The sequence below is a fragment of the Erythrolamprus reginae genome, chromosome 1, assembly GCF_031021105.1.
Source record: "Erythrolamprus reginae isolate rEryReg1 chromosome 1, rEryReg1.hap1, whole genome shotgun sequence".
Lineage (NCBI taxonomy): Eukaryota > Metazoa > Chordata > Lepidosauria > Squamata > Dipsadidae > Erythrolamprus > Erythrolamprus reginae.
Genome location: NC_091950.1, coordinates 145,700,999 through 145,714,367, shown reverse-complemented (window position 1 = coordinate 145,714,367; position 13,369 = coordinate 145,700,999). Strand labels below are relative to the sequence as shown.

The 13,369-nt window shown below is 39.4% G+C and overlaps 1 protein-coding gene across 4 annotated transcripts in view; it reads right to left on the bottom strand.

Annotated features, from left to right (window-relative positions):
• Positions 1–13,369, bottom strand: part of SPTB (spectrin beta, erythrocytic) — a 150,971-nt gene that overhangs the window by 90,312 nt on the left and 47,290 nt on the right. For all 4 annotated transcript variants that reach the window (XM_070728312.1, XM_070728320.1, XM_070728334.1 and 1 more), the window contains 2 exons: positions 5,863–6,014; positions 3,648–3,821 (listed from right to left, as the gene is read on the bottom strand). In XM_070728312.1, coding sequence (XP_070584413.1) covers positions 3,648–3,821; positions 5,863–6,014 — 326 coding nt within the window. The remainder of the gene's footprint in view (positions 1–3,647; positions 3,822–5,862; positions 6,015–13,369) is intronic.

Sequence of the window (13,369 nt, the reverse complement as noted above, 5' to 3'; positions counted from 1 at the left end):
AGAAGCTAACTATAATTTGGTGAAACTATTTAACTAAGCCCTGAATCTTTTAAATAATTACTATAAAAGACAAAATTAACTGTATGATAATTTGAATTATTTATTTATTTTACAAATTGAATTATTTATTTATTTTTCAAATCCATTCAGCTATTTTACAATTAAACTAATAATTTTGCTCTAAAAAAAACCAGTTGCTCCTTCAAACACTGGAAAACAGATATTTTGTAAGGATTATCTTAAAATAGTGATGGCGAACCTATGGCACGAGTGCCACAGGTGACACGCGGAGCCATATCTGCTGGCACGTGAACTGTTGCCCTAGCTCAGCTCCAATGTTCATGTGTGTCCAGCCAGTTGATTTTTGGCTCACACAGAGGCCCTGGGAGGGCATTTCTGGCTTCCAGAGAGCCTCCAGGGGGATGGGAGAGGACGTTTTTGCCTTTGCCAGGGTCCAGAGAAGCCACTGGAGCCTGGGGAGGGTGAAAAATAGGCCTATCCGGCTGACCAGAGGTTGGAAAATGGGTTCTTTCAGACTTCCAGAGGGCTTTCGGGGGGGGGGGGGGAGATTTTTGCCGTCCCCAGGCATTGAATTATGGGTGTGGGAACTCTCGCATGCACGATAGCACATCCATATGTGCTTTCAGCACCCAAGGAAAAAAAGGTTCACCATCACTGTCTTAAAACAACTACATCATATAAAAATAACCTGCAACATTATTTAAAACATGGAATTATCCCTTGTTTTCTAATTTTTATTCCTGTTTTACAAAGGATCTCAGTCTTTTAACAACTTCTAAATTATTCCTAGCTTAAATATAGTATTAGTGGGAGAATGGCCATATTCCTCATCCTTGAATAAAAACATTTTTGTATATATTATTCCCCACAGCACTTTTTCCATGCTATTTTAAAACTATGATATACTGTAGATTGCTTTTTAATTCAGCCTAGCAGTTCTGATGAAAACAAGTTTGTTCAGGAATTTACAATACTATGCTACTCTTTCTTTAGGAACTTCTCAATAAATTCTCATATTAATTTATAACATACAATTAACAAATACTACAGGAATATTGCAAAATGGAGTACAAATAAGCTTGAAAGATAACTACATTGGTGTGGTGTGCACCCACTGGCATGATACCAATAAGAAAGGAAGTCAGCCAATAGTTATTTCACTTTCCCAATAGTTATGATTGCAATTCCAAAGAGTCAAACTCTGGGATTTTCTTCTGAGAAATCGTAAGACCCACAGGCATACGCTTATTGCAAACTTTTCTTGCCTTTGTCTATGCATCATTAAAAATAAATAAGAAAAAATTCTTGGAGCACAGGTAGAGCAGAAAGGTTTAATCCACCAATCCTTCCTAAGAAGCTGAGAGAAGCCATTGGTAGATTCCTCTAGCAGGGAGCTTAACAAATGTCCAATAAAAAATTCCCCCTCCCAACAAATGTCATCCACCAGCAAGAAAAACCACTGGTGTTTGGAACACAGGTATAGCTGCATGTCAAGCTGTCCAATTCAACACATACAGGTATGGAAAAGCAGTGAGGAGCACTGACGGGACTCTTCCTGCTTCATCCCATCACTTGTCAACCTGCTTAAAATGAGGGGAGGAGGGGCAGAGTGTAAAAAAAAAAAGGCGCCATCAATAACAGCAGCGCCAGGTTAAAATAGTTCTGGAAGAGAATGACACTGCCAGCAGCAAAAGTAGGTATTCCCAGAAATAGCTTAATAGTCATAATGATGTAGCAATAGGAAAAAAACAATCCCCTCTCACCATAATAAAAACAGTAAACAGCACAACAAAATCCTTTTTAATAGGCAGAAACAGCAGAAAAAGTAATACATTTGCTGATGGCAGAAATTAGATCTTTTTCCTTACTTAAATAAGGATCTCCTGTGCTCAAGAAAGTGCTAGTCCTAGCTTTTTTTAATGATAAGTTTAGTTCTCTTTTAAAGACAATTAAAACCTGTGAATACAGGAAGCCCATGTAAGACAGACTTAGGATGTGCTTATGATGCTAATGCTGGCCAAACTTTATCTCAGGCAAATGCCTCTGCAGAAGCCTAATAGTGACCATGGAGGGCAGCACTCCACAACCACAGGGATAGAGATAACAGTAGGTGTGTTTGCAGCAGCAAATGGCCAACAAGAGTCAGTAGATCCAACTGTATCATTAGTTACACTGTAAGTTAAATGTGCTTGATAGATCCACACAAAGTGTATTGGGAGAAGAGTGAAGATGCTGCTTTGAAAATAGTTAGAGGCAAATTTAGCTTTCTTAGCTCTGACCTGGGGGATAAGCAAAGTTAGTTACAAAGAGATGGATGTCTTCTGAAACCAGCTACTGGCACATGTTCGTGTTATAGCTAGCAGGCTGTGAGGATGAAACTTTAAATTGGCTATAATGAGCAAAGCTGTTCCAAGAAACGAATTTTTATTTTTGCTACCATAGACTATTTTGGCTCTTCTCTTATGATGTCTTACTTTGAAAGCAGAGGTGAAATCCTCCCAGTTCGCTCATGCCTACCGGTTGTCGAAGAGACGGTTGCAAAGGGAGCACGAGGCTCCGTCCACCCGCCTGGATGCCCCCACTTAGGTTCCTTTACCCTCTGTGCATACACAGAATGCTTTGCAATGTGCAGAGGGAAAAAGAACCCAAATGGTGGCATCCAGGCGGGTGGGTGAAGCCTCGCGCCTCCTTCGCAACTGGTTCCCTGACGACCGATAAGCACGAGCGAACCGGGAGCATTTCACCCTTGTTTGAAAGCCACTGTTCTTTCATACCACAGTTATTTCAGATGTATTTCCTTTCTTAAAGAAATAGCACTTTTTTTAAAATTTCCACAGAATAGACATGAGTCATTGACTGGTTTTATCTGTGGCAAAGAGCTTTTATCAAACAATAGTTTTGTACATATGTATGTTTGTGCATAGGATCATACCAGAAATAATTGTGGTTGACAGTTCCACCAAAACCTTTTCTAGGATTTCAAAAATCCATAAAAAGGGTTTTCAGCAGCAATGGGATTGCTGCTTTTATTTCTTTTGACAAAAATAAATAATTTTAGGCATTGAGAGCTTAGATTCCAGAAATATGCTCTTTGTGCTTCCCTTGCCCCTTGCTTACAGCAGAATTTTCTATCCTAAGGTCATAACAGTTGCTAAAGATCTTTTTTTAAAAAGATAAGGGGGGGCACTTCTTTTTTCAGTTGCATAGAAAAAAAATCATAGGACTAATATGTATAATTAAACCCCAGTTTCGTCTGTCTTTAACTTTGGTGAGACTGGGAAGAAAAATAAAGTCTCAATAGTAGACAAGCAAATGCATGTTTATTTTTTATTTTATTTATTCATTTGTCCAATATACAAATACATAGGAAGAAAATAGACATGTGATAATATAAAAGAGGGTGAAAGTGAGCTTAGAGGAGAGGATATATGAAAGGAAGAGAATATATAAGATAGGTGAAAGAAAGGGAAGACAATTGGACAGAGGACGAAAGGCACTCAAGTGCACTTATGTACGCCCCTTACTGGCCTCTTAGGAACCTGGAGAGGTTAATCGTGGAGTTATCTGACAATTCCTTATTGTAGGTTTGCCTCCAGTTTCCTACTAATGATTCTGGCAAGACTCACCTGGAAGCGCAGGATAATTGTCCAGATGAGGCCCAGTACCAAGCGATGGTTGCCATCAACGATGTCATGAGACCCCATGTTTTCCAAATGCACACGCTGCTCCTTGAGGAATTGCAAGGCTTTGTCCACATTCTCCAAACAGTGGATTCGCATACGACCTTTAGTAGGCTTGGGCTAGGAAATTAAGTTAAACAGCTTTATATTGGTACGCTAAACCTATTAATATGTTTAGCTACCCCTTACTCTAAACTGAGAGCACACACCCAATCTATTCTCTTTGAAGAAGAGGTTCTAACTCTTATAATAATGCAGGATTTTTTCTATTTTTTTTCAGTTTCATTGGACTTTATTCTTAGGACCAAAATAAAACACACTGTGCTCTTAGTTAAAATAAAACATGTTATGTGTGAGCAGAAGAATAAAAAGAAAATGAATAATGCAAATAAAGGTACCAAAAGAACAACTTTCACTTAGCCAAGTTTACAACATATAACTGACTGAAAGACCTTTCAGTTCTAAAGGTAACCTGCCTAGGTTTAAGACCTTTCAGTTCTAAAGGTAACCTGCCTAGGTTTACTTGAGTCTATTGGTCAAGATACAAAAATTATGACCAATCTCCTCAAAACCTATACTGTACTTATGGGACCTTAGAATGACTTTGGAGATACTGAAAATGGCATCCCGTACTTCCACATGCTATGAAGATGTACATATTCTCTATACTTAAACAATAATTTTGTTACCTATTGGCATTTATCCTGCTGCCAAGAAGCTGATATGATATTGTTTTACAGCTGTTGGACACAAAACAGCTTGAAACACTGAGAACAAATATTCATTGATTTAACCAGTTGCTGTGGCCTAGTGGTGGAGCTTTTGCCTCCCATTCAGGAGGTTGTAAGTTTGATCCTAGGTAGAGACAGATATAAGGGTCTCCTGCTTAGGCAGGGGATTGGACGAGATGACCTGCAAAGTCCCTTCCAACTCTGTTCATCTAATCTCAACTGATAGAAAAGTGCAGAAATATGTACAGTACATATTATGCCCTAAACTACAGTGTTCCCTCGATTTTCGCAGGTTCGAACTTCGCGAAAAGTCTATACCACGGTTTTTCAAAAATATTAATTAAAAAAATACTTCGCTGTTTTTTCCCCTGTACCACGGTTTTTCCCGCCCGATGATGTCATATATAATTGCTAAACTTTTGTCCGCCTTTAATAAATATTTTTTTTAATAAACTTTAATAAATAAACATGGTGAGTAATAATCTAAATGATTGCTAAGGGAATGGGAAATTGTAATTTAGGGGATTAAAGTGTTAAGGGAAGGCTTGTGATACTGTTCATAGCCAAAAATAGTGTATTTACTTCCGCATCTCTACTTCGTGGAAATTCGACTTTCGCGGGTGGTCTCGGAACGCATCCCCCGCGAAAGTCGAGGGAACACTGTATTACCATCCTGGAGCCACAAAGATCCCTTGCCCTAGCCCCATAAAAGGGAAAATAATTCTTTTGTTTTTTTCTCTCCAATCTATAATTTTTTGTTTTTGAAATGAGACGGTCGCTAAGGAGAAACTGTAAAGTAACCAAGGTGCTGCATTTTAAATATTGCATTGGAATGACACCACAGTACCTGAAGGTTTAGGATAGTGGCAATTTTATCTATCTATCTATCTATTAGATTTGTATGCTGCCCCTCTCCGTAGACTCGGGGCGGCATACAAATTTTGTTCAAGAGCTGTAAAACAATGAAGGTCATGATTTCTAATAGCAGAAAAATCTCAAATCCACAGAGCAGCAGCACCACCAAAAAACATGCTAGCATTACTCTGATTGCAGCGGAGCCAGAATACATCAACTGCAGTTTGAAACCCATAGATCAGAAGATTGTTTTGGAAAAAAGCATTCTGTGGAAGTATCCTATGATATGCACATAGGAATTATGTGACAGATAGACAGACATAGAGATAAACATAGAGATAAACAGACAGAAAGTCAGACAGACATAGAGGTAGACAGACAGACAGAAATAGATAGACAAACGTTGATAGATAGATAGATAGATAGATGGATGGATGGATGGATGGATGGATGGATGGATGGATACCCCCAAATATTTGACGGTAGTAATATTTCAAATATTTTCTTTTAGAATTAGAATGACAATTGACTTGTCTTACACAGTCTAGAGAAGTGGGGAAATAAAATAACATTACCAGGAACTCTCCAGAAAGCACCTCCAACAATTTAATTAGCATTCGTCCATCTCTGAGGTCCATATAAAGATCTGAAATACGACAGGTTACACGTGCCAGGTGAGAGTTCACCCATTTTGTAAAAGTTTTCTTTTGCACAGCTTCCCGCTCATCTGAAATTAGAAAAAATCATATGATTATCAAGTTCATACTCAAAACACTTATAATGCAGACTTGATAAGCAACCTTCCCTAGGAACCTTTCCCAATTTATCTTTTTAATAGCTTCTGAAACTTCCATTACTGTTGTATGTCCGTTCATAATTTATTTTATTTATTTGTTTATTTATTTTATTAATTGGACTTTTATGCCGCCCCTCTCCGAGGACTTGGGGCGGCTCACAACATATAATTTATCTTTGCAATCCTCAGTAAATTTTGTTTTCTGATATATTCCTCTATTTTTTGCATTGTAATATTATGTCTTCTGTACAAATTACAATAATATTGATAAAATGTTTTATACAGTCTCGTTATCTGTTAATACATTGTTTCCCTCTTGTAATTTCAGTATAATTTGATTATATTGAATTTATACTGGATTTATAAATCCAGCCCTTTCCCTGGTTTATCTGCAAATTCAAAATTTCTCTGTTTCATATAACTCAATCCTATTTATTTATTTATTTATTTACTTACTTACTTACTTACTTACTTACTTACTTACTTACTTACTTACTTACTTACTTACTTATTTATTAGATTTGTATGCCGCCCCTCTCCGCGGACTCTATTTCCATTTCTCTTACTATTAACATGGATAGCGCTTGCTGTGAAATCCTAATTTGTTGAAAAATATTTATATTCCATCTTTAATTTTTCTTTTATTTTGATCTCATACAAAATATGCCGCTTCCTCTTCAGTTCAAAATTTTGTTATATTTAGTAACTTTTAATAATGGTTTCAATAGTATTGAATTTTCAGTGCCTTTTTTCTCTCTCCGTAATGACATTTCATTTATTCACCATCTAAAAGGACTAGATCTTTTTCCCCTAAATAAGACTCACTGGATTTTGGCCTGAAAAGGGTTTTCGTAAATGTGGTGGAATCACTATCTAAAGGAGAGGAGGGAGTAAAGCAGCACTCTAGCGTGTTGTTCTGTGGGAGGAAACAACAAAGAAGAGACAACTGAAGCTCATATCGACTGGTTCCCAAGGGAATGCAACCAGTCTGCCTAGATTCTTGCAAAAGAGATGATCAACAACAAAGAAACTGCTTGGACCTATTCACAGACTTGTTCTGGTTCCTTGCTAGATAGACTGACTGCATTCCCCTTAGGAATCAACAAATTAGGCTTCAATTGTCTGACCTCTTCCATTTCCTCCCACAGAGTGACTTTTTTTACTTCCCCTTCTCCTTTCCTGGTGATTCCACCACAATAAAACTTCTACCTTTGAAATTTTAGTAGCCAAGTTTTTGAAATCCAAATTATGTTTTTTTTTAAAAAAACAATCCATATCTTTGTGAATAAAATAAGCGCTCTCTCTTGACCTTCCATTTTTTGGTCTCCATATATCAATCAATCCTAAATTATTCTTCAAATCAAAAAGGAGCTTTGGTAATTTACCTTGAGTGATTTAAATATTTTTTGTTGAATTCTATCTAGTGGGGGAGAGATCAATCCGTTTCCAATCACCTCAAAACACCAACTTTCATAAGAAAAATCTACTAGCCTATGCATAGGTTGTTTGTAAAAAGTCACTTCATTTGGGGAAATGAACCAACACCGGAGTTTTAACCCCATATAAATTAATCTCTACTTAGTTGAGGCTTAATATACAAAACAACTCATTTTCTCTTTTTGACATCTGCTGAAATAAATTCTTCATTCAAGGATTTGTAGGCCAAATGTTTTACAGTGGTACCTCTACTTAAGAACTTAATTCATTCTTAAGTAGAAAAGTTTGTAAGTAGAAGCAATTTTTCCCATAGGAATCAATGTAAAAGCAAATAATGCCTGCAAACCCATTAGGAAAGAAATAAAAGCTTGGAATTTGGGTGGGAGGAGGAGGAGGAAGAAGAGGAGGAGGAGGACAGTCACTGCCGAAGGAAACAGGTGAGGGGAATCAAAAAAATCCAAACCTTTAAGGCTTAAAAAAAAAAAGAGGGACTCTGAGGCAGCGAGGAGGAGCACGCGCCTCTCATACACCCGGTGCAAGGCTGCCTCCCATACACTGCGTCAGAGACAGAAACCCAGGGGGAATGGCAGGAAACTTGCCGGGCCTTCGTGCCGTTCTCAAATTTCCTGGGAAACTTTTCCGGGCTTGGGTTCTTAAGTAGAAAATGGTTCTTAAGAAGAGGCAAAAAAATCTTGAACATCAGGTTCTTATCTAGAAAACTTTAAAGTAGAGGCGTTCTTAGGTAGAGGTACCACTGTATTTCTTTTTTTCTGATTTGCGTCTCTTGTAAGGAAATAATGCTTTACTTTAATTTTCAAATGATTTTTTTGTTTGTTTTGAGAAGTATTTCCTCCAAATATATTCCATGTTAAGCATTGCAATCCATACTCAGTCCAAAATCTTCCACATTTAAAGTAAGGAATGGAAGAAAGAAACATGCATAAAAGACAGAGAAATGAAGATGAACCTGTTAGCTCTCCCATCTGAAGAGAAGGCAGCTGTCAAAATAAAGTCATTTTGCATCTGAGAACCATCTTGCAATGTGCCAGTCTATCAAGCACTCAAGCTTTATAAAATGCTCGTGTCATGTACAGAGTAACCAAAATAGCAACAATAGATGCAAAGAAACATTTTTCACACTGTAAGATAAACTCACCCACCCACCCCAAAAAAAAGTGGGTGGGAAAGTCTGTGCGTCTTATAGAGCGAATATTGTGGCTGGGGAGGGAGGCTGGTCACTGCCGCCTGTCACAGCTGCCGCCAGGGAACGCTGGAGCCTTTGCTGCCAATTGGCAGTTGGTTTGGCCTCCCAGAATAGCACAGATCAGCTAGGAAGCGGGAATTGCTGCTACTTGCTTGCCATCATTTGGCAGTGGCAATTGGCACTTGTGGTGGCGAGCAGTGGCAAATGGAAGCAGTAAGCAGCAGTGGCAAACGGCAGCAATAGGGGTGGCGATCCTTGCCATTTTTAGAACAGCTGATTGGCAGTATTATGTTATGACCTATAAAGCTCTTCATGGCATCGGACCAGATTATCTCCAGAACCGCCTTCTGCCGCACAAACCCCAGCAACCAGTTAGGCCCCACAGAATTGGCCTTCTCCAGGTCCCGTCGACTAAACAATGTCGTCTGGCGGGACCCAGGGGAAGAGCCTTCTCTGTGGCGGCCCCGACCCTCTGGAACCAGCTCCCCCCGGAGATTAGGATCGCCCCCACCCTCCTTGCCTTTCGTAAACTTCTTAAGACCCACCTCTGCCGTCAGGCATGGGGGAATTGAGACATCTCCCCCAGGCCTATATAGTTTATGTATGGTATGTTTGTGTGTATGTCTTGTTTTTAAATAAGAGGTTTTTAGATATTTTTAAATATTAGATTTGTTATTGTACATTGTTTTCATTATTGCTGTGAGCTGCCCCAAGTCTATGGAGAGGGGTGGCATACAAATCTTATTATTATTATTATTATTATTATTATTATTAATAATAACAACAACAAAAACAACAATAATAATTCCTGGAGGCCAATCCAACCACCAATCAGCTGCTTGGCAGGTCAGCTCAGTTGACCAGTGGTGGCCGAAATGGAGAGGAGCCCTGATGAACCACATGCTGAGGCTGCGATAACATGCTGAAGCTGGCCAAGCTATTTGCTGTTTGCTGCAAGGCTGCTATCCAGATGAATAACATATAATCTTGTTTGTATGCCTTCATATCGGGACTTCTGAAACGTCTGCTCAGTTCTTGTTCTTGGCATTTTTCTTATTATTTTGGGGCGCATGGAGCAAAATGGGACTCCTCTTGCCGTCTTACCTGATTTCCAGCTGTGTCTCTTTAACCTTAACCAGAGAAAATGGTATTTGGGAGAAAGGGCTTATTTTCAGGGGATGGCTGATTTTGGGGAAAACACAGTACAAGTAGTCCTCAACTTACAATGGTTCATTTAGTGACCATTCAAAGTTACAGCGGCACTGAAAAATGTGACTTATGGCTGTCTTTTATAGTTCCGATCTTTGCAGCATCCCCATGGTCGCGTGATCAAAATTCAGATGCTTGGCAACTGGTTCATATTTATGACCGTTGCTGTGCCCCAAGGTCATGTGATCATCTTTAGTGACCTTCTGACAAGAAAAGTCAATGGGGATTCACTTAACATCCATGCTACTAAAATATCAACTGCAGTGATTCACTTAAAAACTGTGGCAAGAAAAGTTGTAAAATGGGGCAAAACTCACTTAACAAATGCCACACTTAGCAACAGATATATTGGGCTCAACTGTGGTTATAAGTCAGGAGCTACCTGTACTCTGATGTTCTGCAACTGTTGTGCTATAAGGATTCAGTCACACACACTTCTCCCCTCATAAGAAGCTTCAAAATAGGTCCGTGCAATATTATCCAATAAACTGTACTAATCCCAGCGACAGACTTGGCCTTCTCTGGGTCCTGTCAACTAAACAATGTCGTCTGGCGGGACCCAGGGAAAGAGCCTTCTCTGTGGTGGCCCTGACCCTCTGGAACCAGCTCCCCCCGGAGATTAGAATTGCCCCCACCTTCCTTGTCTTTTGTAAACCTCTTAAAACCCACCTCTGCCGCCAGGCATGGGGGAACTGAGACATCTCCCCTGGGCCTATACAGTTTAGAAACATAGAAACATAGAAGTCTGACGGCAGAAAAAGACCCCATGGTCCATCTAGTCTGCCCTTATACTATTTTCTGTATTTTATCTTAGGATGGATATATGTTTATCCCAGGCATGTTTAAATTCAGTTACTGTGGATTTATCTACCACGTCTGCTGGAAGTTTGTTCCAAGGATCTACTACTCTTTCAGTAAAATAATATTTTCTCATGTTGCTTTTGATCTTTCCCCCAACTAACCTCAGATTGTGTCCCCTTGTTCTTGTGTTCACTTTCCTATTAAAAACACTTCCCTCCTGGACCTTATTTAACCCTTTAATATATTTAAATGTTTCGATCATGTCCCCCCTTTTCCTTCTGTCCTCCAGACTATACAGATTGAGTTCATTAAGTCTTTCCTGATACGTTTTATACTTAAGACCTTCCACCATTCTTGTAGCCCGTCTTTGGACCCGTTCAATTTTGTCAATATCTTTTTGTAGGTGAGGTCTCCAGAACTGAACACAGTATTCCAAATGTGGTCTCACCAGCATTCTATATAGCGGGATCATAATCTCCCTCTTCCTGCTTGTTATACCTCTAGCTATGCAGCCAAGCATCCTACTTGCTTTCCCTACTGCCTGACTGCACTGTTCACCCATTTTGAGACTGTCAGAAATCACTACGCCTAAATCCTTTTCTTTTGAAGTATTTGCTAACACAGAACTGCCAATACAATAGTCAGATTGAGGATTCCTTTTCCCCAAGTGCATTATTTTACATTTGGAAACATTAAACTGCAGTTTCCATTGCTTTGACCATTTATCTAGTAAAGCTAAATTATTTACCATATTGCCGACGCCTCCAGGAATATCAACCCTATTGCACACTTTAGAGTCATCGGCAAATAGGCAAACCTTCCCTACCAGACCTTCCCCTATGTCACTCACAAACATATTAAAAAGAATAGGACCCAGAACAGACCCTTGTGGCACACCGCTTGTAACCTGACTCTGCTCAGAATACTCGCCATTCACAACAACCCTCTGGTGTCTATGCTTCAGCCAGCTGCAAATCCATTGAACTATCCATTATGCATGGTATGCTTGTGTGTATGTTTTCTCTTTAATAAGAGGTTTTTTAAATGACTTTTAATTATTAGATTTGTTATATATTGTGTTATTATTGTTGTGAGCCGCCCCGAGTCTACAGAGAGGGGTGGCATACAAATCTAATAAATTGAATTGAATTGAATAGATACCAGGGTTTGGTTTTGTTTTGTTTTAAAAAAACCCTCTAATTTTTCTTGGCTATCTGGAAGGAAGCGAAAAAGCAAAGGATATATCAGTAGCTATAACCTGAAACAGAAAGCAGGTGTATTTTGCTAGGTTTAGAAGCCCAACTGTATGACCTGATTCTATGACAAAAGATTTCTCAGACTGCTGTTAGAGGAAAAATAAGAAAGGCAGCTACAGAAAGGGAAGAAGAGAAGGAAAGGTACATGATCAAAACATTTAAATATGTTAAAGGGTTAAATAAAGTTCAGGAGGAAAGTGTTTTTAATAGGAAAGTGAACACAAGAACAATCTGAGGTTAGTTGGGGGAAGATCAAAAGCAACGTGAGAAAATATTATTTTACTGAAAGAGAAGTAGATGCTTGGAACAAACTTCCAGCAGACGTGGTTGGTAAATCCACAGTAACTGAATTTTAACGTGCCTGGGATAAACATATATCCATCCTAAGATAAAATACAGGAAATAGTATAAGGGCAGACTAGATGAACGATGAGGTCTTTTTCTGTCATCAATCTTCTATGTTTCTGTTTCCATGTTCACAGTTTGCCTGTACAGTTGTACCCCTAGCTATGAATGCCTTTACTTAAGAAGCTTTCTGGATAAGAACTGGATGTTCAAGATTATTTTGCCTCTTCTTAAGAACCATTTTTTACTTAAGAATCCGAGCCCAGAAAAATTTCCCAGGAAATTTGAGAGCGGCACAAAAGCCCAGCCAGTTTCCTGCCATTCCCCCTTTAATCCCGGCCATCTTGGGCTTTTCTGGGCTGCCAGAGGAGACTTTCAGTGGTGCATGGGAAGGAAGAGGAAGCAGGTAGCTGCAGCTGCCACTTTTCAGTCAAAAGAGCGGGAGGTTCCCCCCTCTTGCCCGCCTGGGTTTCTCTCTGGCGCAGTGTATGGGAGGCGGGCTCATGCCAGGTGTATGGGAAGCGCATACTCCTCCTCACCGCCTCAGAGTCCCTCTTTTTTTTTAGAAACATAGAAGTCTGACGGCAGAAAAAGACCTCATGGTCCATCTAGTCTGCCCTTATACTATTTTCTGTATTTTATCTTAGGATGGATATATGTTTATCCCAGGCATGTTTAAATTCAGTTACTGTGGATTTATCTACCACGTCTGCTGGAAGTTTGTTCCAAGGATCTACTACTCTTTCAGTAAAATAATATTTTCTCATGTTGCTTTTGATCTTTCCCCCAACTAACTTCAGATTGTGTCCCCCTGTTCTTGTGTTCACTTTCCTATTAAAAACACTTCCCTCCTGAACCTTATTTAACCCTTTAATATATTTAAATGTTTCGATCATGTCCCCCCTTTTCCTTCTGTCCTCCAAGCCTTAAAGTTTTGGATTTTTTTGATTCCCCTCACCTCACTTTCTCCCTTCGGCAGCGACTGTCCTCCTCCTCTTCTTCCTCCTCCTCCCCCCACCCACATTTTGAGCTTT